Source organism: Bos indicus, chromosome 14 (genome assembly GCF_029378745.1).
Source record: "Bos indicus isolate NIAB-ARS_2022 breed Sahiwal x Tharparkar chromosome 14, NIAB-ARS_B.indTharparkar_mat_pri_1.0, whole genome shotgun sequence".
NCBI lineage: Eukaryota > Metazoa > Chordata > Mammalia > Artiodactyla > Bovidae > Bos > Bos indicus.
The window spans coordinates 69485220-69508886 of NC_091773.1; the positions used below are offsets into that span (position 1 = coordinate 69485220).

The window sequence follows — 23667 nt, forward strand, 5'->3', positions numbered from 1 at the left end:
GTACAGCAATCTAGTGTATTTGTAGATAACTAATACTTTACTGTATAAGGCAAAAACATGTATTTAAGAACAAGTTAGAGAAAGAAGACTGCAGCTCAACTACTGGAATCGTTCAGGAATAATGGTATAGTTCAAAACTACCTGTTTATAAGAATTTCAGCATAAAAGACATAAACATTTGATTTTGTACAAAACTGGCCATTTTATGTACCTGACCCAAAGGCATGAACTCCTGTATTAAGGTGTATTCAATTTAACGTTTTTCTTTGGCATCTATGGGATTTTGTTTCCTTTATGCCAACAGTTATCAATTTCATTAATGTACTGGGGATCCAGTACAGTCCAAGTAAGTTTCATTAAAAAGAACAGGATGAGAAATTGGGACCAAAATGATTTCAGGTTTATAAGTAAAATTCTTAAGTTTTACAAAAAACACAGAAAAAAGTCTGGAAGAAAACAGTCTGGATTCTACTTGCAGGTAAATTCCATGAAAAAGAGGCAATTTCTGTTTACTGCTTTACTCCTAGTGCCTAGAATAATGCCTGAACCACAGAACAGCGGGCCCCACCCTTTCTGGCACCAGGGACGGACCAGTGTCATGAAGACCATTTTTCCACAGATCAGGGTACAGGGTGGGGTGGGGACATGGTTTCTGTATGATTCAAAAGTATTACACTGACTGTGCACTTTATTTCTATTATATCAGTTGCACCTTAGATCATCAGGTATTAGATCCCGGAGGCTGGAGACCCCTGACATTGAAGACACTCACAGCTCTTGAAATGAGGTAAAATATGCATAATGTCTCCGTTAACCTTAGCAAGGGATAAAAAATCGTCAAGTTACAACATGCACAGAACAGAAGATAAAGTTGTAAAATACTTTTTATTGTAAAAACAGAGTCAATAGAGGTTGCCAACATAAATGTTATCTCAGAACATTTCCCCTTGGTTCTTGAATTTGCTAGGTTTCTAGGTACCACCAACTCTCCATCAGCACATGTCAGGTTTTATGGTTCTTTTCAGATACGTTTATTGATTATGTGTAAATATTGCTTAGAAACAAAAGTCCATATGATATTAAAACAAACAAAATGCCTGCTGTGCCTTTCTTTCACATTTCCTACAGGGAGACCTATCTCAGGCACTTTCACAATTTAAAAGTTAAGTTAGTGCCTTAACCAAACCAAAGAATCCCCTGTCACAAATTATTAAATCAAACCTCTCATGACATTTGCCATACATCCAGATTTAAAGATTTTAAAACAAAAGAATTTAGAATTTAAAACAAACTTCAGGCTGATTTTTCGTATTTGAAAGATTATTTGCAGCATACAAATGGAGAGAGTAGTGCAAAACGCATCAAGTTTTATATGATAAATATACTTTCAACCTAATGGCTGCCTCAAAAGCAAAGAGTGAAAAATTACCCCTTCTCAAAAGCAATCTAGACGGACTCAATAAAGTTCACAATTTAGAAAGATCAACTGCTGCTCTACTCCCATAGATTGCAAAATGATTTCAGAAACATATTAAAACATACAATTGTTTTACAAAAATAGAAATATTGTTTGGGACTTTACAAAATTTTATAAAATATAACACTATATTTGTAAATTCGAGATAGTTTCACACTGAAATAGAAAATACTTCCACAGATATGAAGTCTATCAAACTTAACTGGTCTGTACTGACCATCCTCCTACATTATTTCTTCCAAATCTTTATCTGTGCTCTAGCATGAGATTTTTTTAAAGAGATTGTTTATATTTTGAGAAATTGTATAAGATTTTTCATTCTAGAAACAATGTTAAAGCAGATGAATTTATACCTTAAAAATATGTCAGTGGATAAAATGCAATAACCATTTGTCCTTGGTAAATTTCAAACCAAACTCCTAAGAATGACAATTATAATTTGGTACCTATAAAAAGTAAAAATATAATCACAATAATGTTTTATGAAAAAATATTCATACAGAATGAAGGACCTCAAAATTTAGTTACCTGTAGCTGTCAAATGAGAAGTATTTCCTAATTACACCCATCTATAACATTCACTTTATTACCTCAGAAAGCACCAGTGTAGTTTTAAAACAAACTAGAAAGTGAGAAGGTAGGGGCTTATTTCATGCAACAGTGCTATTATGATAAGGCACCACCTGGTATATGAAAAAGTATTTCCAAAACATGTATTTCTGTTACTGATATCTTAACCTTTAGATAGGATGGTTAGAAAAAAGCTAATAACATAATTCACTAACCATATCTTACTCCTTTCTCCATCCTTTGCTTTTAGTTTTTCCATATAACAGAACATATAATAAACAACAATGCAGCACATGATATGTTAAATATCTCTTCCCAACCATCCAAGATAGTAGTCTAGGATTAAAACAAGAAACCAAACATTTGTCTGATACATTTGCAATAGTCTGTCCCTGTAGAAGAATAGGGAGCTGGGGGAGGTGAGGGGAGGTGGCGGGGGGAGGGCGATGATAACAGGACCTATTTTCTATAGAGTATACTGAGGCACATAGGTTGAAAGTTTCTCAGGCAAATTCATGGCAAGAGCAAAACTGAGAGAAAGCTCAGAATTTTACATTCCCCCAGAGCTGATTTCTCAGATAGTCACACCCAATTAAATATTTATATATGCCCTTAGTCACTGCTATCATCATCATCGTCATCATCAGATACATCATTTAAAGGAGGCTTCAACGACTGACTGTAAGAGTCCGATCTAGCAGGCTGGCACGTGGCCATGTCCCCAGTAGAAAGCAGGTCATAGCAGAAGTCACAAATCCGCACAGGCTTAGAGGACTGGCTGGGAAGAAGAAATCTCTTTTCAGAGCAGGGCCCACAGACAACAAAACCACATTTGCGGCAATGGTGACGACGATTAACAGGTGTGAATTTTGCTTTCTGACAACGCATACATACAGTTGCCTCAGAGTCAGGAACCCAGACGGCAGCATGTTCATTACTGGGTGTCTTCCCACTTTTGGAGAGTAAATCAGTGACACACTTATTTATATGATTCATCCATTCTGACTTCTCAGTGGCAGTGGCAGCATAAACTGCAAATGATTTCGTTGGTGTCTTGATCAGCCATCCATTCCTCAAGTCTCCCTCATCTTTGATGGAATCAATTGTGACATTTTCCAGGGGAATAATATGTTGTTTGTTATATTTTTTCTTCTGGATGACAATATTGCCATATACAAGAATATCATTAAATAAGAAAAACTGCCTTGCTTTGGGCTTTTTTCTGCACAACTTAGTCAATACGCCTTCGCCAATAAGAACACGTCCAGGTATAGTTAAGGGTTGGCCAGCTGCTCCAAAACAGTTTTCTACTATATTTATACGTCTAGTATTTGCTTCACTGTTTGCCAAGCGATCCACCATCTTTTGCTAATAGCCTTAAAAAAGAGAGAGAGAGGAATCAGCACATACAAATTATAAATGCATGTAAGTTTTTAAAAGTGACACCATCTAAATTTAATCTTACAAATCATTGCTTTTACCCCAAAGCAAAGTTCTCCAATTGTTTCTAAAATAATCACTAAGCACACCAAAAGAGGTAATCTCTCTCAATTTTCATAATCATCAAAAGCACTTATTAACCATCTCTATATAGTACCATACTAGTTAAGAGGATATTTATGAAAGAATAAACTTCTTACAGATGTAAAACAACAAATAATTAGAAAATTAATAAGTCATCAGTTCCATAAAATTTAATCTCAGAGGTATTCTGAACAAGAGGGTCAAATATTATATTAATATAAACTAAGAGAAATGACTAATTTTTCCAGTAAGCTCTTACCACTGAGCTGAAGCCTCAGTTCTCTCACCTGGATTACCAGAATGGTTTCCCAACACATCTCACTGCCTGAGGTCTTGCCCCTTAATCAGTCTTCAGGCAATAATTTCACAAATGCAAATCTGATCATGCCATTACTCAAAATTACTTCCCTTACCCTATAAAATGCAGATCTTTAGTATGGCATTTAAAGCCCTTCATTATCTGGTTCTTGGTTATCTTCCCAGACTCATCCTAAGTCACTCTTTACCTCAAATCCTATGTTCTAAGAAAACCCTATCAATGGCAGTCCACTTCAACCACCCGTATCTTCTCTCACGCTGTTGCATCCTTTACCATTCACTACCCCCAGCTAACTCTTACTGTCCTTCCAAACTCAGGTTAGGTTTCATACCTACTCCAGGAAGCCTTCCTTAAACTCAGTTAGACTGAACACCTGCCTCTGTGCTCTTCATATTCCCTGTACCTTCTGGACTCACTCTTGTGGAAGGACTGAAATCTGTCTTCTCCACAGGCTGCAATGGAAACTAAAGGGCAGAGATCATCTGATATCTACCTTTGAAACTCACATCACCTGTCACAGCAAAAGTGCTTAAAAATGTTGACAAGAACATCTTAGCAATATGCAAAACCCATATTAATTTAATTTTAAATGAGCATAGATTTAAGCTCTATATCTAATTTTTCCCCCAATCTTGGGTCCTTATAAAGACTTCTTGCCTTCCACAAGAATGGACTCTGCCCCCGAAAGTTATTCCCAAGAATTAATGACAATGCATGGCTCCAAATTGTGATGGCCTCTCTTTCTAATTAGGGCAAATCTGCCAGCCAATTAACACAAGTGCATCACATAAATAAAAAACAGTAAACATACAAAGAGGCTTGATTCCATTTATAATTAAGTCAGCAAATAAAACATTAGGATATATTTTCATTCAGCAGATTAATACAATTATTTAAATTTCTTAGGAAGCAGTTCTATTACGGATATAGGGACAGTTACCCTCATATACTACAGAAAACATGTGCACCTGTAGGTCCAGGCGCTTAAAAGAAAACTGACTTGAGGGCATAAAGATATGTACAAGGGTATTCAATGCAGCACTGTAACAGAAAAAAGGAAAAGCTCCAACGTTTTAAAAAAGGAACTGGTTGAACAATTAATATGCTAAATATCTGTTAAGAATATGACAGATCTAAATACAGTGATATGGGAAAATGTTCAAGATATTTAGGTGGGGAAAGCTGAACATAATGATCTCATTTTTGTTTCAAATATATACCAAATTTCATCAAATCTAAGATCCTATTGATTTTTAAGATAACAGTCTCATTTTATGTGCTATTGAGAATGAAAAATGCTGCCAATTAAATCACAGTAAACTCCTGATTATAAGAATCCCAATTTTAAAGACACAAAATATAGTAAAACCTGTTCATCTTTAGACTCAAATATGATATAAGCGCATAATCATAGACACTAGTTAAGTATGTAAAATTAGAAAACTATATACTATAATATCCACAATGGTTATTTAGCTCTGGGAAGTATAATTATGGATAATTTTTCATAATTTACATTATAGTCAAACACTCAACAAGTGTTTGTTAGGCACGGCTTTAGGTACAGGAAAAAAAAAAATCTAAATAACACAGGCAAGGTCCCCACTTTTCAAGGCTTACCTCCTAGTTGGTGAGGAGGTAAACAGGAAAAAAAAAAACAAAAATCAAGAAAATTTGTGCAGTGGTTTTCACATTTATTATTTTCCTATTTTAACTGTCTCAAACTCCTGTGAAATAACTAGAGAAGTTTTTCTCTCCCAAAGAAGCATCTAGTAATATTAGCTGAAATGTGACCTGAAGGCATGAAGAGAGAGATTCAGGCAAACAGTCTGGAATAACTACTCACTGGGAGCCCAAGCAAGAGCTAAGCACTTCACATGCGTTGCTATACTTCCTACCCAGAACAACTTTATAATAGAATATGCACTATTAGCTCCATTTTACAGATGAGCAAATGGACACAAAGGAGTTAAGTACCATGCTCATGGGTGTCACAGAACCGGGGCTCAAAGCTGATTCCCCTGTGCTGTAACTAATATATTACGGCACACTAATTATTCCTTAAGGCTCCACTGACTCTACAAGAACTAAAAAAGTTACTGCTAGCCTCTGGATCCTCACAGTAAACCCTAAACCTACTGAGGATAAAAGAATACTAATTTGAGAAAATAACCTGAAAGGATAGGTCATCATTATTTATTTGGCCAGTCTTCTGATTTTGCAATGTATGAAGCCTGAATCTCTGTTCATAAACCTCTTCCCCTGTTTAAAAATTATGCAATGAAAGTGCAGTTTAGGGCATTAACTGTTACTTGGCTAGAACAAATAGCTTTCAAAGTTTGACAGTGACACTGATATGAAATCTATTTCATATTGCAGTGTTACAAACATATATAATTCAACTATGTATGATGCATTCTGCTGCTGCTGCTAAGTCGCTTCAGTCGTGTCCGACTCTGTGCGACCCCATAGACGGCAGCCCACCAGGCTCTGCCCTCCCTGGGATTCTCCAGGCAAGAACACTGGAGTGGGTCGCCATTTCTTTCTCCAATGCATGAAAGTGAAAAGTGAAAGTGAAGTCGCTCAGTCGTGTGCAACTCTTTGCGACCCCATGGACTGCAGCCTACCAGGCTCCTTTGTCCATGGGATTTTCCAGGCAAGAGTACTGGAGTGGGGTGCCAATGCTTTCTTCGGATGTATTCTAGCATCTTCATTTATTTCAATGACAGCTGTAGCCCATTTGATTGACTTCCGTAATGGACCGTAACCTATTAATATATTTGAAAAACAATGAGCACAAAGAACTTAAGACCTTTGGCCTCCCTTCCCTTATCCCTGTCAGTCCTGAAATATTTTCTGACAAGGGGAAGCACTGAGCTTGAAAACCCTGGAATATACAAATGCCACACACACACACACACACACACACACACACACACACACACAGAGAAAAGAAGGTTGGCCGGGCACAACAGGGAGGGACTGAGAGGATGAGAGACTATCAAACGGGAAATCAAAATACCACCTTTAACTGGATAATTGCTAGATACCCCAAAGCAGGTTCTCAATAAACTGGATTTATAAGGCATTACCCTTTGGCCTAGGCTGAAAGAGGACCTCTACCTTCTCGCAGAGTTCAAATTCAAGTCTACCACCTGAGATGCCCCAAACAGTAAGAACTCTCAAAGAGTTTTGTGAGGGTATCAGAATACAAGAATACTGAGGCTAGAGCCCCTTGCATACCTGCAGGAAAAGAAGACAACTATTAATATAAAATGTGGCCCAACTGAATTTCTGTCTACTTTTCTTAGGCAGGAATACCAGTGAATACAGTAAGAGCTAGGAAGAATAAATCTTCTGGCAGAGAAGGCTTATTTAGGATAGATTCCAAGAAGAAAAATTACTGGGTCAAAAGGCACCAACGCTCAGAGCACAGGCTGCCTTTTACAGGGTTTCCATTCTGAAAGGCAATACCAACTTACCACGCAGCACAATGACTGTACTGACCCATCTTGTCTCACACTGAATATTTTCCTTTAAAAATTTCAGCAGCATAGATTTTTTTAAATGCAGATTTTTTATTCATTTCTTTTACTTCTATTTATTATGTCTATCCATTCAAAAACTGTTTACTGAATACTTTCTAAATGCTGGATATTATCCTTTTCCTCTCAGAGCTCAGAGTCTAGTAGAGAATAAAGACAGTAAGTAAGTAAATGAACAGGTGATTCTAAAAGGTGAAGTGCAATGAAGGAAATCAGCAGTGTGCCAAGATATAGGGAAAAAACTCATTTATTCAATAATTCAAAGACTTCACTGAGGTGGTGCTACACAGTGGGTCTTAAAGGATGAGGAGTCAGCTTTACAAAGGAACTAATACTATGAACAAAGGTCCTAAAACAGGAAAGAAGAGTACTTTCAATTTAACTGAATGTTTTATTTTATAGCTACCTAGTGAGGCCAGCCATTTTCTAATATGTTTACTAATCTGTATTCCTATGTTCATCTATTTAATTATTAATCTGTATATTATATAAAAAGGCTATTAACCCATTTACCTCAGTGATTTTCCTAGTATATTATTCTGCAATTTTGTTTATGGTGTTTGACACAGAGGGAGTTTTTCGTAAGTAGTTATACTTACATATATTTTCCTTTGTGATTTTTTTCCCATGACTGCTAAACTTTTCTTATCCAGATATCAGGTGTTCCTATTTAGTATTCTGTCTTATTAGATGAATTTTACATTTAATGCTTTTATACACCTGAAATTTATTCTGGCATAGGTGAAAAACCCTTTTTTCTTTTCAAATATTCACACTCTAAAGATGTTAACTGCTCTAGAATCATCAAATACTGTGTGACCTCAGGTTTCCATACTTATAAATGGAAATAATACTAGCTACGTCAGGAGAGGATTAAAGGAGATAATGTATAAATAATGTTCAAAGCAAGTAGTCAACATGTGGTAGCTATTATTTATTGGTATTAATAATCTAATCTACTGATTTATGATGTTCTCTCATATTAAACTTTTATGCAGTATTGTAACACTACTTCTGGGCTGTCTGGTCTAATCCTTTACTCTGTTTTTAATTCTTTTGTCAGTAACATGCACCTGGTAAAACCAGCCTAGAGTAGTTCCCATTATTTAACATTTTACATGTTTTAGCTAATCTCCTCTGTTTATTCGTCCAGATGACATCTTCTCAGAACAGTGGTTCCCAACTTAGCTACCTGAAACCACAGGGGAGCTCTAACCTTTAGAACACCAGAAAGAACAGTCATCTCAATGTACCATCTGGATCCAAAATATTCTTTTCATTTACTTTTACTACATTAAGTCATTTTACAACCAACTTACAGCAATACGAATAAAGGGATAGTAAAAAGTAACTTCAAGAACAATCTTTATAACAATTTAAACATAGCAAATTTCTTATTCCATGTTTCTGTTATTGAATGCATACAGATGCAAAACAATCTGTATGTTTGCAAATGATAAAAGATGTATCCCTTATATCTAACTAACTGCTCTTAAGTTATTAAGCATGAATCTATAATATTTCCATTTGCTTTTAGGAACATTGTTTACTAATCAATTCTGAGTCTTGAGAAATCGTCGAGAAAATCATCAGTTGAAGACTTGCAGGCTGAGATTTCACTAATAATGCTTTACCATCATCATTAAGTCTAAGTGTAGCCTTTTCTTTCCACTTATCTTCTGACTTGTCTAATCGCTCTGAAATGTATAGTTTTGCCCTTTTATCGTCATTATATGGAAAAGATAAAATTAAAAAAATCTGTATTAGCAAATATGTTAAAAGAAAGCTTAAAATAAACAGAAAAGACTAAGAAGGGTATCTCCAAACTGCTCTTGTATCTTTTTGAAAAATGATGCAATCCTTTGGTTAATGCAATAATAAAACTGAAAAATGGTGCAATGGTGGTATTTTATCACTGTATCATCCTTCTAGGCAATTACTTCTATGTTCTTTTTTTTGGTGTGTGTGTGGGGGGGGGGGGGGGGGGGGAAGCTGTTAATAATTCCTAATAGTAAAATGCTTCAAGATATAGGAAAAATAAGATCACTAAAATCCTGTACTGTATCTTAGATTTATACATGTCTAATAAGCGCATATGGTAATCACAAGCTATGTTATTTAGTAAGTAAAATTTCCTTTTTGTTTTGAAAATCTCTAAGAAATAATAAAATATATAAATATCATTCATTACAAATATTTAGAACCGATTAAAACAGAAATTCAAAAACCAAAATTGAAACCAACAGACTGTGATGATGAATATAAAAGGTTAAGAAACATGGTTATCTAGATCTCTCCCCAATATGTTCTGATTTTATTAGTCTGAGGTATGTGGGGTATGGCCTACACTGCTGCTGCTGCTGCTGCTGCTAAGTCGCTTCAGTCGTGTCCGACTCTGTGCGACCCCATAGACGGCAGCCCACCAGGCTCCCCCGTCCCTGGGATTCTCCAGGCAAGAACACTGGAGTGGGTTGCCATTTCCTTCTCCAATGCATGAAAATGAAAATGAAAAGTGAAAGTGAAGTCGCTCGGTCGTGCGACTCTTAGCAACCCCATGGACTGGAGCCTACCAAGCTCCTCCGTCCATGGGACTCTCCAGGCAAGAATACTGGAGTGGGGTGCCATTGCCTTCTCCGTGGCCTACACTGATATCCTTTAAAATTCCCCAGGTAATTCTACTGTGCAGCTCAGGTTTAGAACCATGTTAAATTACAATAAATAAATGAAAAAAAATAAACAGACCAAATCCACTGAAATTTTGATGAATTCATATTATAGTCATAAATTAACTTGGATTAAATTAACACCTTTATAATTTCAGATGTTCCTAACAGGTTGATACTATCTCTTCTCAAGGTTTTAACCGTTGGGTTAATGGGCCCAGTAACTCTGTAGGTTTTGTATCACAGGATTATTAGGTTACTTACATAGATTCCCAGGTACTTCATACTTTGGTTGCTATTTTGAATCTCTTTTCCACATTATATTTTCTAATTCATTATATGAAAAGTACTAATATTTCTGTTAGTTTCTTCCCATATCCAGCCACTTCAGGGACCTCTACATTCTAGCCCACTCCGGTATCCTGGCCTGGAGAATCCAATGGACAGAGGAGCCTGGCGGGCTGCAGTCCCCGGGCCGCAGAGGAGGACACGCCTGAGCGCGGCACAGCACACATTCTAACAGTTCTCCACATGACTTCCCTTGTCTTCTTTTTCAGCAAATGGTGTCTGGCAGCCTTAATTCATAGTTTAAAACAGCAAAAGCATACCGAAAATAAAACAAAGAAATCCTCTTAACCTTTAAGAAGTCAGCTTTATAAACCAATTGTAAAAAATTAAACCATCCAAAGTTTGAAAAAAAGTTTTCCTGTAGACAAGAACTGTATTTGAATTGTCCAAGTTCCACTCTAGTCTTTTGCTAGCCTTGTTTCTAAAGTTAATATGTTCTTCAATGGAGTGTCTACCATCTGTTAAAAATGTAATACTAGATGAGGCGGCAAAACTCTCTTAAAAAGAAGAATACTAGTTACAATTGAGAAGCAGTCCAACTGTCACAGAATACTATGGCCCAGTTCTTCTTACTGAAAACCAATACTTCGTTATCTCATCCTTGCAGGTGACTTTAAAACAAAAAATCATCTAATTTCTTACTTGAATCCAAGACATCTGATATCAGTGAGAATGAGTATTCATTCAACTGTGCACTGTACCAGAAAAAACAATAAACTATGAACCAAAAGACCTGGATTCTCATCTCAGCTCAGGCACTAAGTAAGAGATTTCATACAAACTACCTAACCGCTCTACACCCACCCACAGCAGCCACCACCTTGGATAAAATAATCTGCAAAGCCCTTTCTGTCTTTAAAATAATGAACTCTGATAATAAATAAGTCATACTTCTGGTTTACTACAAGACTTTGTTGTTTTTGTTTTTTTGTTTTTAGTCACTAAGTCGTGCCCAACTCTTCTGCGACCCTATGAACTGTTGCCCACCAGGCTCTCTGTCCATGGGATTTCCCAGGCAAGAATACTGGAGTGGGTCGCCATTTCCTTCTCCAGGAGATCTTCCCAACCCAGGGACTGAACCCGCAACTCCTGCATTGGCAGGCAGATTCTTTACCACTGAGCCACCAGGGAAGCTCACTACAAGCCTTACTTGCCTACAAATTAATTTTCAATCAAATTTTTGACTGTGTCTTAACATCAATCAACATTTTAAAATCTGTGTTACTGCTGAATTCAGACTACAGCAAATGTAGAAGGAAAAGAAGACACAAACAGGAAAGCAGGGAGGAAAAAGATATTTTTAAAAAGCAGCAACTATCAGAGGTACATCCTCCTTGGGCAAATGTGTAAGTGTTACAGCAGACTATCCCTCTCCTAATACACCCAAGTCTAATGAACAATAATTCTACACACCTAAACAGAGGACAAAAGGTTTTACTTTCGAAAGTTATATCAATTCTTACCTAGTTATATCAATTCTTACCTGTATCAATTTACCTATATATAAATTCTTACCTAGAATTTCCTGATTATTATTATCAGGAAATTCTAGGTAAGATGATCAATAAAAAACTAGGATAATAAAGCAAGAAACAGTTGAACATGTGGCAAATTAAATTTGGGATTTTAATAAAATGTATTTATTCTATCAATAAGAAAAGACAAAGTTTTTCCCTCCCCTTTCCATTAGGATGCCATTTTTTTTTAATGCATGGTTTTCCATTATACTTTGCTACCTTCAGAAATATTTATTCCATTCATTTGACTTTACTATGCACTTGGGAAAAGCCACTGAAGACACAATAAAGCTAAAATATATGGTAATAAGTATTAAATATGCTCAAAATAATTATTCAAACACTAACAGGAAGTGAAAAGTAAAGCTATGACTAATTCAGCATCTCAGTAAAGGCAGTTTCAAATAGGTTAGGCATGAGAGAAAAACTCACCATGGTATATAAAGAACAACTAAGCCACAGTTGAAGATTTTCTAAAATTAATTTAGAAAACCAGAAGGGTCACATTATGAATTTTAAAAAACGGTCTTTAGAGAGGGGAAGAATATGACCTCAAGCTGAAACAAGTCTTCTAGTCTTTAACTTGCATTTAAACCACATCACACAAGACAACATTAATATTCTTTAACTACAGCTATGACCAGGTAACTCTCTATTCAACAACCAAAGGTTCCCTGGCCAACTAAATCAAATCCAAAATCCTTAATCTAGTATGTAAAGCCCTTCAGTTAAGCCCCAGCCTGCCTATCTATTCAGTTTTGCCTTTCTGTATGTTCTCTTACAATCAAATCAGACTACCAGTTATTCCCAGGATATGCTCTGGGCTTCCTCCCCTCCACCTGCTACTCTGAAATCTTATCAGTCAGTTCAGTACCTCACTGCCACGTGGTGTTTCACCTGTACCATTTTATGGCACTTACAATTCTACTAAATTTTATAAAAATGTCTATGTCTGCTTATTTTCAACAGACTTGGAGGTTCCTGAAAAAAAAGAACATCATTTCCTACAACTTTGTATGCCCAACAGTGCCTACAAAATTGCTTGCATATACATACCAGCAATGTGCACTGAGCAGTTAAAAGTGGCAGCAACTTCTCAATCTTGGGTTTTATAAAAATCAAAGACATCACTTTTGACATTCATAGTACTAATTTTCACACAAAACAGGAACCACACCCCACACATCAAATGCTTCACTAGGCCCACAGATTTTAAATTTACAGCAAATGTTCTGGTCTATTTAACTGTAGTATCTAATTATGAATTCTAAGTGTTGAGCATAGCAGATCCTGTTTTTAAAGTCTCAATCTTATGATAATATGTAAAAATGATTTCTTCTCTTGCCAAAAAGCACAGCTGTTTAGTTAGCAAATAAAAAATGATGATGTATGCGTATTTTCATCAACAAATTTCAGATTAAAAAACTGCATCATTTCAGAAAGTATTTGTACAGGGGCAGCTGTACAGTGCTGACAGCTGTTAAATCATTGTACAATATTTGAAAAATAAAGCCAGTACCCATCATAGCCCTAAGAGTAGTTACAATCTCATTACATTCAAGACTTTATGCTTTGTGTTAAAGGGAAAAAAAGAATGAACCAGACACTGGGAATTAAGAAGTGTTTCCAAAAAGTTTTAACGAAAAACACAATGAAATAAATACTATAATTAAAAAAAGTGGTAAGGAAGAATGTAGCAGGTGAACACTTGAAACAGGTTGTGAAAAAAAAAGTTGAACTTCAAAAGACAAAAAAATGATACGGCATAAAGCCCTACAAGTAAAAATGTGTTGTAAAAAAGTTACATGTACTCCACTCCCTTGCTTTTAAAATCAGAACTGTAAGGACTCCTAATTTTTAAAATAAAGTGTTTCCACCTCTCCCCCAGAAAAAAAAAGTTACATATACAGCTGCAGAAGAGGCAGTATAAGAATTATTTAGCAGAAGAAGCTATTTAGTGGAAAAATGGAGAAAAACAGGGGAGAGATCTTGTTGATTCCTGAGGGTTCTTTTCAAAGCCTTAGGAATGAGTGGCCTGATTTGATCTGGATTCTTTTAAGATAACTGTGGAAACAATGAAAGATTTCACAAGGGTGAGACTGAAAGCAGGACCCAGCTGAAAAATTACTACAAAAGGGGAAAGTTGAGGCAAGTCTGAAGTTTGCAACAGGAAAAGAAAAAACTGGTAAGGTTCAGGACTGCCATAACTAATTAGATGTGGAAGAGCAAAACTGAAATTAAATCCCTGGGTTCTTAGTGTAAGCAATATGGAAGCTAGAAAAATCAGCAATTTTCAGTTAATTTCAAGTAAAAAAAAAATTTACTGATCACTTTGTACAAAGGTTGAAGTACTCAAAACTCACACTTTTTGTGAAGCAAAGTAGTCACCAAGCTTATATACAGATATATGTAATTCATGTGTTATACATTAGGATATGTTTCCAAAAGAAAGAGGATGATGGGAGAAACTGATAAGGAAGGAAACAAAACAAGAAAGTGTTTGGTACGCATATAATGTGCTATGAACAGAGGAATATGATTACCTCAAATCTGTGCACTCAAAGTCTAAAGGAGCAGAGGAAAAACAAACCAAAGGATAAATTTTTTTTTATTAGAAATATAAAAAGAGTGATGAAACCTCAGGCCAAAGATTATGGTTGGGAGTAACTTTGATCAGAGGGAATATTTAGAAACAACTCTTAAATGACTAGAAATTCAAGCTAGGCCTTAGAGCAAAAGTCAAACTATTCATGGGAGAGAAAGAGATAAAGATGATGATGGTGTTCAAATACAATAAGGAAATAACTGAGCCCAGGCTGGAGGAAGCAGGGTCTGGGGAATGTATAGCGGTAAAGCAGAAATCTGACTTTACTATATAGGCAATGGGAAGACTAAGGTTTTTAACTAGGAAAATATTAATAAGTACACACAGGCAGAACACATGACGAGACTACCAAAGAAGCAATAATGAAGGCCAAAAAAAAAAAAAAAGCAAGGGTATATTACAATACTCTCTAAACGAAAGGTACCAAGTCTAAGCCACAAATTTGACACCAGAAATAAAAAGGGGAAGATGGAAGTGAGAGAGATTGCTTCCTCTATTACTAAGGTAAGGCAGAAAGGATGTAGCTACCAAGTGAATGTGTTTGAAACTGAATGTAAGATAACTTCAAAGGTTTAAGCATTGGGCAGATCAGATGCTAGCTCTGTTCCAGGAGGGAGAAGAAATCATTCTGGGACATACTTATCTTGAAGTACCTTCAGGGTATCCATCAGACAAACATCTATCAGACAACAGAAACACCAAGAAAAGCAGGAAGCTCCAGGACATAAAGGGATTTAGGAGTCATCTGTGAAGAGATGACTGTTGCTGCTGTGAATGAGAGGAGAGAACAGGGGACTAACCTTTGGGGAATGCCTAGTTTAAAAAGGAGGAGAAGAAGCAAGAGAAGAAAGAAGGAGACAAGAGAGCACAAAGCACCTTTTCAACACGCTCTCACATGTCCTCCAAGTCTCAGAGACTAAATAAACTCGTTGTGCCGGAAGGCCACAATAGGCACTGAAACGCGGTGGGAAGAAATCAAGAACTAAAGGTAAGATATAGTAATATTTCAGAAAGCAGAGTTCTTTGACCCTGCAATTTTTAACCACAGTTTATCCTGAAAAATAAAACTCTTGGGGGTGGTAGTAGGGGGCTGTAAAACACAAGTCTTCCCAGTGGCATCAACTCTAATAGTGATAAACAGAACCTAAATTTCTAGCCCTAGAAAGGAATGGCTAAATATAACATTTCAAAAGCCAAATATCAGGACTTCCCTGGCGGTCCAGTGGCTAAGAATCCAAACTAAGATACCGCATGGAGCAATAAAGCCTGGCCACTGTAACTATGGAGCCTGCGCCACCACAACGAAGTTCCCTGCATGCCGCAACTGAGACTTGATGCAGCCAATTTTTTTTAAAAAGCCAAATATCAGAAAACATTTTACTACATAAACATTTTAAACTTCAACACTGGGGGAGGCAAGAATTAAAGTTAAAGAAAAACCGTTGCACAATGTGGCAAAGGATCATTTTTAATATATAAAGGGCTCCCATAAATCAATGAGATAAAAGGAAAATATTCCCCCCCAAAATGGGTAAGATACAAATGGCAATTTCCAAAGGAACAAATGAAGTGAAAAGTGAAAGTCACTCAGTCATGTCCAACTCTTTGGGACCCCATGGACTATAGAGAGCATGGAATTCTCCAGGCCAGAATGCTGGAGTGGGTAGTCTTTCCCTTCTCCAAGGGATCTTCCCAACTTAGGGACTGAACCCAGGTCTCCCGCATTGCAGGCAGATTCTTTACCAAATGAGCTATCAGGGAACAAATGAAAACAACCAGTAAATGGAAAAAACATTGGCTCTCAGTGCTAATCAATGAAATAAAAATTTAAATGATGTATTACTCACCTAAGATGTGGAGAAAATGAACATGCATAGTCTTGAGAGTGTACTGGAAAAGCTTTTCAAAATGCCATTTTTGGCAATGTAAGCACTTTAAAAAGTTTCACAATTCTACTTCCAAGAAAAATGCAAAAAATAATTAGACCAGTGTACAAAGCTGTTCACATGAAGATATTCACTGTAGCTTTGTCTATAATGCTGAAAAGTCAGAAACAACCTAAACATTCAACAAAAAAAATTATGGCAAATCCATACAACAGATTTTTAGATAGCTCTTCAGAGAATACAGATTAATATTTAATGTGGAAAATTGTTAAATATGGCAGTTTATGAAATAAAAGCTTCTAAACAGCACATACAATATAACTCTTTTTCTTTAAAGTCTGGAAAGACACCCACCAAAAATTCAGTACTACTGGTTATCTCTAAGTATTGATACTAGGGTGAAATATTTTGATACTGCCTAATTATTTTATATTGAACATATTCTCATAAACAAAGAAATGGGTTTTAAATTAACAAAATACAAAGAATATTTAGAAAAATGAACACAAAATTATGGGTATAATTAGGGGCTTCCCAGGTGGCTCAGTAGGTAAAGAATCCACCTGCCAATGCAGAAGAAGAATACAAGAAGTTTTTTTTCTTCAACTACTGTTTAAACAAAACAAAGTATAAAGAATTAAATGTAAATGTAAAGAAAAAAAGATGAAAGAGTTGATGCAAAGAAGAAAACAGAAAATTCACATCATAAAATCCATAGAAGGAAGCAAGGTCATCTGTTAAGAGTCAAGTGTTTCAAAACTGGGTTTAGCAACCTGAGTTAGGAGTGAAAAGGCAATAAAGAAAATGAATCAACTTTGGGATGAAAAAAGATTAGAAATGAACTAACACACAGTCAGCTGGAAAACAAATATTTAAGTCATGATAGATGTGCTTTTTTCAGGGGTGCTAGGCAGGGACAATGGAGAAGGAAATGGCAACCCACTCCGGTGTTATCGCCTGGAGAATCCCAGGGACAGGGAAGCCTGGTGGGCTGCCGTCTCTGGGGTCGCAGAGAGTCAGACACGACTGAAGCGACTTAGCAGCAGCAGCAGCAGCAGCAGGCAGGGACAAAAGAAAAAGTAAAAGGTGATATTTACAAGTTGAGAACTGACCAGTAATATAAGGTCAAGGAGAGGAGGACTGTGTGGGACTAGTGGGTTCATAGTATATGAACTACAGAATTCAAGATTGGGAAAAAGGAAGAAAACTAACAGCCTAGGAAGGATTGCAGGTGACCTCATGGACAAAAAGTTGGTTCACTGGTTAGGATGGAAAAATACAAAGACAGGCCCTGGAATGCCAATCTCTGGCCACAGTTTGAGACCTGAGGTCTAAATGATGACAAGGTTAAAGAACACAGTCACTCATGTAGGTCATTAATGTAAAATGGAGATGAAGGTCACTGGACTTTTCTAGTGAAGTGTAGCTCTGAATGTGGCCTTTCTGGCCTGAAATAAAGGTAACTATTACTTTAATCTCTGTGCACTTCACTTTCTTTCAAATTCACTCTTTCTAACCTGACAGGAATTTGGCTGCTACTTAACCTCTCTCTGCACTTTATTCAACCACAAAATGAACAGAATAAGGACATAAGAGACTGAATTAAATGAATGGTTCTTAACCCTGACTGCATATTAAAACAAAGAGACAAAAAAAAAAAAAAAACTGGCAAAGCTACCTATACTTTGATTCCAAAGCCAGTAACTGTAATTAATTTGTTGAAGGGTGGGGTTCAGGCATCAAGTATTTTTAAGAAGCTACTCGGGGAATGCTAATGTGCAGCCAAAGTTGAGAACTGAACTAGGTATTTCTACAGGTTCCTTCCCTTTTAAAACTTTATAACTCACTGCCACTGTGCTCATTTGCTGATTAACCTACTGAACATCCTGCACCAAGCACTTCCACAAACATCTTAGTAAACACTGGAAGGCAAAGTTTCTGTGTCCATTTTACAAATAAGTTCAATGAAGGTTAAAGAAATGAAGTGACCTGTTCAAGATTCAAGAGTCACAAGCTAGAATGGAGCCTTGCTTTCTCTAGCACTCACAGCAACTACTTGAATGCCTTCTGTTCTCTTCCCAGGACCCCCCCTCCTCCCACCCCTAAGCGAAGCACAAACTTTGTGATTTACGGGTTGACTGGAGAGAAAAGTATGGAAACAAGGAATTAACCCCAAATTTTACAGTAATTTTATTACAGAATTACAGAACACCACCTAAGGAGGGTTTGCAATTTAAAACAGCACTGTGACAGTGTATCCACGGAGTACATTTTATTCACTTAAGCCAACATACACCTTGCTATTAAGCACACAGCTGGTGTACAAAGCTGGTTCCAAAGATAAATTCATAAACAGAAAAGCAATGTTTATGTTTTCCAATAAGCAAGATGTTCTGAAACAAAATTCTAAGACAATTCTAAAAAAACAATAAGTGACAAGAGAAATGAGGGTGTTCTATCAAATAACTTAAATGTATAAACATGATCTTCAAAATTTTAAGGCATTAACTATTTCTACCCAGTGCAAACACTAAATACAGTTGCACTTTAAAAGTATGATTACTATCTTTTTGCTGATCCACTGTTGCTACTTCTTTGATTATACTTCAGTACATTATCTACTTGGAAATTTCATAAACATTCAAGTTCTGTACCCCCAGTCCAAAATTAGTTGAGTTACTAAGATAAAATCTCAACAAAAAAAAGGGGGGGGAGCAATTAGAAAAGATCTAACTACTTTCACTCTTGGAAAGTGCAACTTAACAAGAAATTCATGAAGTATATTTACAAAAAGTGTATGTGTATTCATCCATTCAAACCTTTTCTGAGCATCATGTTCTCAGTACCCTGAGGATGAAGAGGCAAGTCAAAGCTCATGTAACCCCTGCTGTTAAGGAAGTGCCATGGCAGGAAAAATGTAATATTTACTGGGATGCATCTGAATAGATAAGTGACTTATTCTTGGGGAGAAGAGGGGGTGGGATAAGGAGAACTGTGCAAAAAAGTTTTAAAGAGCATAGGCTGAGTATTTTTAAGAGGAAAAATTTCAATACATAAAACCTTGGAAATGAGGGAAATTCCTAGGAAATACACACACACTAAGGAACTAAATTAAAATCAGAAAGAGCAGCTAGGACAGAGAAAACAAAATGGACAGAAACTGCTCCAAGGGAATGAGTTAAGTATTCTGCAAAGTTACGCTGTAAGAAAACTGAGAAGGCTTCAGTTGTAAGACCTCAGTTAAATACCAAGTTGTCCGCTAGATCTGTGACATTAGTTAAATCACCTCAATTCCAGGTACCTTTTCAGCCAGAAAAACACATATGTATAATGGCAATCACCTGACAATGAAAAAACAAAACAGAAACTAGGAATATTAACATCAAACCTGAGCAGAAGTTCTATTTTAACCTACAGATTAAGAAGAGAAATTCTCCAAGACATGTCGAAGGATTTATCTTATTTGTGATTAAGAATGCTCTCAACACAATCAACAAAAATCTGGAAGCCCAGATGCCTTTATTAAAACTAGTAATTGACATTCATTTACTGGGCTGATTCAAGCTGAATCTTTTCTGATGCCTTGGTCAGTGCACCAGTTTTATTTTTTGAGGCGATTACATGTGCTTTCCAAATAAGTAACTTAATACCATTCACCTCCAATGCTGTGAGGACCCGAAGAGATTAAAAACAGAAGCCTTCCTTAATACTGAATTAACCTGAAGACCCCACGAGCTACCAGAGTACAGAAAAATGTAAATACTCAGAACACGGTAGGCATGCACCTTTATAGAACCAAACGGAGGGGGAAAACTTCACAATGTCAAGATCACTTCACCTTACTCTTAAGGGAACAACACACGCCTTTCTCTCAGTGAACGGTCCTGGCTTTCTTTGCTGAATTTCTTCAGTAACGCACTAAAAAAACAACCAACCTTGAGTCTATGAATTACAGAGAAGGGCTTGGTTAGCTGTAACCTTCATACTACTCGTTCTTTTCACCGCACACGCAAGTTACTATTACAACGTAGTAAGAGCGCACGGGGTATTCAAGCCGCATGAACAGCAAGCTGTCGGCCTCCCAACAAAAATTTTAAAGAAAAACTTTGGCATACGACTTTAAAAGACTCCAAATAAGAAAGGCGTCGGAGCCAGCACTTCTATCAGGGCAAATTATGCGGTGCCATTTTTTTTTTTTTTTTTTGGCCTCAAATCACATAAAAAGACGCTGTTTAAGTTTTCAAATTCCGTAAAAAGACGCTGTTCAAGTTACAAGGTCCCTGATGCCCAGACCCTGCAAACTTTCTGGACAGAAAGACGCTGGCACCCCAAGACGCCAGTGGCCACGACGGACACCCGTCTTCACGCCCTCACAACTTCTCGCCGGACCTCGGGGTCCCCCTCCCCGCGGGCCGGACGAGCACCGGCGCGGCCCTCCCTGCGGCCCGCGAGCCCTCCGGCGGGCGGCCGCGGCCCCCTTAGGGCGCGGGGAGCCGCCCGGGAGCGCCCCGTTTCTCACAGACCCCAACATGGCGTCGGCCGCCGCCGCCGCCCGAGACGACACCTCCCCGCGCCGCCGACGGTCCAGGGACCGCGGGGGGGAAGCGCCCGGAAAGTTTCGCTTCTCTTCTCCCGGCCCTCCGGGGGGCCGCCCGACGACCAAGCCCAGGCTTCACCTACCCAGCCGGGCGCGGACGGCCGCAGAGGCGAAGGTCCGACTTCTCCTCGTCCCGGGCGCCGCGCGCGGACTCTCCTTGCCTCCCGCCCCAGCTTCGCAGGGTGTGCAGCCAGCGGCCCTGCGCAGCCGGCGCGCTCCGGACGCGGCGGGCGGGCGGGCGTCGCAGACGCTCGCAGGTGACCCTCCCGCCCCTCCAGTCGAAGCCCACAACGGCCGGCGGGGCTGGCCTCTCCCCTGCGCGCGCGCGCACAAGCGCGCCGCCACCCACACGCCGGGCGCGGGCGCGGGCACGATCACACCCCCAGCGCTCGCTCCCCGCCCTTTCTGGCCTGCTCCTCCGCCCCGCCCTGGCAGTCCCGCGCGCCGGGGCCGAGGGGGCGGAGCCAGCGCGGAGGCCACACCCGCCTGGGCGGCTGGGGCTCGGGATTGGCTCCTCTGCTCGGAGTCGAGGGCGCGCGCCCTGACGCGGATTGGCTGCACGTGCGACGTCTTTTACCTGGGCTGCCGGGCGCAGGCGAGCCCTCGGAAAAGACGGTTCACCTCCTCGCGAAGTGCTTAACGACGCTATAAAAATGGAAGGAGGGCTGGGCCCCTTTTCCGTCACCCTGAGCGGGCCTCTGCGGGGAATTCAGGAACTTTCCGCAACCGGGAAATGAAAGCTTTGGATTTAGCTGCCCCAGGCGTCCGGCTAGATATCTGTTTGCTACATCCCCCTAGCGCGCCCGTTCCCGCCCCCTCACGTGTTCCACTTGCTTGCCCTAAAAATCCTACCGCTGGAAACACAGGAAACGACGGCGGCAAAACATACCCCACATACTCCGCACAGCCTTTTAAATGATGCCTTTATTCCCTGACTTAGAATTCTGGTCTTTCCCAAAATTTTCTGTGATACCACAAACGTACTTCACACACCTGGAAACAGTGATGATGGTATATAAGGTTGAACGTGCCCTTCATTCATACCACAGCTAAGTGTGCTGGTGGGTCCGTGGAGACGTAAAATATGCCTAAGATAGACAAGGACTGCGGGCCTGGTGAGGGGGGGAAGACTGCATATTCACTTCAAACAAAAAGTGAATAGGCAGAAATTAGATTTGAGTAAAGTTTACCTCTCCTGTTGATCTATTATATCAAGATTTTGAAAAAATACCTCTCTTTTTCTTTTATATTTTTGTTTTCTTCATTTATGTTTTTTCTTTTCTTTGAAATAGTAACTTTTTTTTTTTTTTTTTAGCCTTTGTAGCCACCAGAACCCAGGCCACATAAAAGAGCACCCACCTAGGGAACATAAAGCAGGTCTTGGTTCCAACCAACTTTCTTTTGGTCTGGGATTTGTCCTCTCCAGATCTTCCACCTCCCATCCTCTTCTGTTTGAATATATCCGAAACCAAAAAAAAAAAAAAAAAAACTAAACTAAAGCAAATGGCAATGGTGAATTTTTTAAATAGGAAAACAAGAAATCACCATCACAGAAACCTTTACAAGTGTTAGCTGTAGTTATCTGTAGACAAGTACAAATGTTCCTAGAACTTTCCTCTCAACCATCACCATACCCCAACTTCATTTTGCCTCATCCCCTCTGCATACAGAATAGCCTCTGTCAGTGGACAGAAGGATGGATTTACCTCCAAAATTCCTTTAAAGTTTGAGATTAGGAATTGCTATGTCAGATCAGTTGTCTAAGGTCTAGTCTAAAGTGATAGGAAACACTGTTAATCACTCACCTATTAGTAAAAATGTTTGCCCTCTCTCACCTCCCATTATATTTATTTATCTTACCATAAATGTCATGGGGACTTCCCTCCTGGCTAAGTGGTAGACTCTGTCTGTCAATATAGGAGACATGGGTTTAATCACTGGGTCAGAAATATTCCCTGGAGAAGGAAATGGCAATCCACTCCAGTATTCTTGCCTGGGAAATTCCATGGACAGGGGAGTCTGGTGGGCTACAGTCCATGGGGTTGCAAAAGTCACATGACTTTGTGAGTAAACAACAACAAAAGGCATGGACTTAGCAGCCAAAAGGACTACTCAAAGTTTGGCTTTACCACCAGCTACACAATATGAAAAGGTAAAAAGATATGACATAGGAAGATGAGTACCCCCCCGCCCCACCGCCTCCCAGATTGGTAGGTGCTCAATATGCTACTGGGGAAGAGCGGAGAAATAGCTCCAGAAAGAATGAAGAGGCTGGGCCAAAGCAGAAATGACACTCAGGTGTGAATGTGTCTGGTGGTTAAAGTAAGGTCCAATGTTGTAGAAAACACTATTGCATAGGAACCTGGAATGTTAAATCCATAAATCAAGGTAAGTTGGATGTGGTCAAGCAGGAGAGGGCAAGAGTGAACATCAATATTTTAGGAATCAGTGAATTAAAATAGATGGGAATGAGCAGATTTAATTCAGATGAGCATTATATCTACAACTGTGGGCAGGAATCCCTTAGGAGAAATGGAATAGCCCTTATAGTTAACAAAAAGAGTTCAAAATGCAGTACTTCAAGAAGCAACAGTTAGAACCGGACATGGAATGAAC

The 23667-nt window shown here is 38.6% G+C and overlaps 1 protein-coding gene across 3 annotated transcripts; it reads right to left on the bottom strand.

Moving 5' to 3' along the window:
• Window positions 1-866: 866 nt before the first annotated feature.
• Window positions 867-21395, bottom strand: PLEKHF2 (pleckstrin homology and FYVE domain containing 2). Of its 3 annotated transcripts, XM_019973847.2 has the most exons (3): window positions 21135-21395; window positions 20240-20372; window positions 867-3423 (listed from the first exon to the last, which is right to left on the bottom strand). In XM_019973847.2, exon 3 carries the CDS (start codon window positions 3407-3409, stop codon window positions 2660-2662), a length of 750 nt encoding a protein of 249 aa, XP_019829406.1. In that variant the 5' UTR covers window positions 3410-3423; window positions 20240-20372; window positions 21135-21395; the 3' UTR covers window positions 867-2659. The 3 variants fall into 3 exon arrangements, with proteins under 3 accessions (XP_019829406.1, XP_019829405.1, XP_070658975.1); XM_019973846.2 differs by lacking the exon at window positions 20240-20372 and having other exon boundaries at window positions 21135-21392; XM_070802874.1 differs by lacking the exons at window positions 20240-20372; window positions 21135-21395 and adding an exon at window positions 6518-6658.
• Window positions 21396-23667: the final 2272 nt, after the last annotated feature.

Bases quoted from the DNA above. Each gene is read 5' to 3' on its own strand.
- PLEKHF2 (XM_019973847.2), bottom strand. From the start codon at position 3,409: ATGGTGGATCGCTTGGCAAACAGTGAAGCAAATACTAGACGTATAAAT.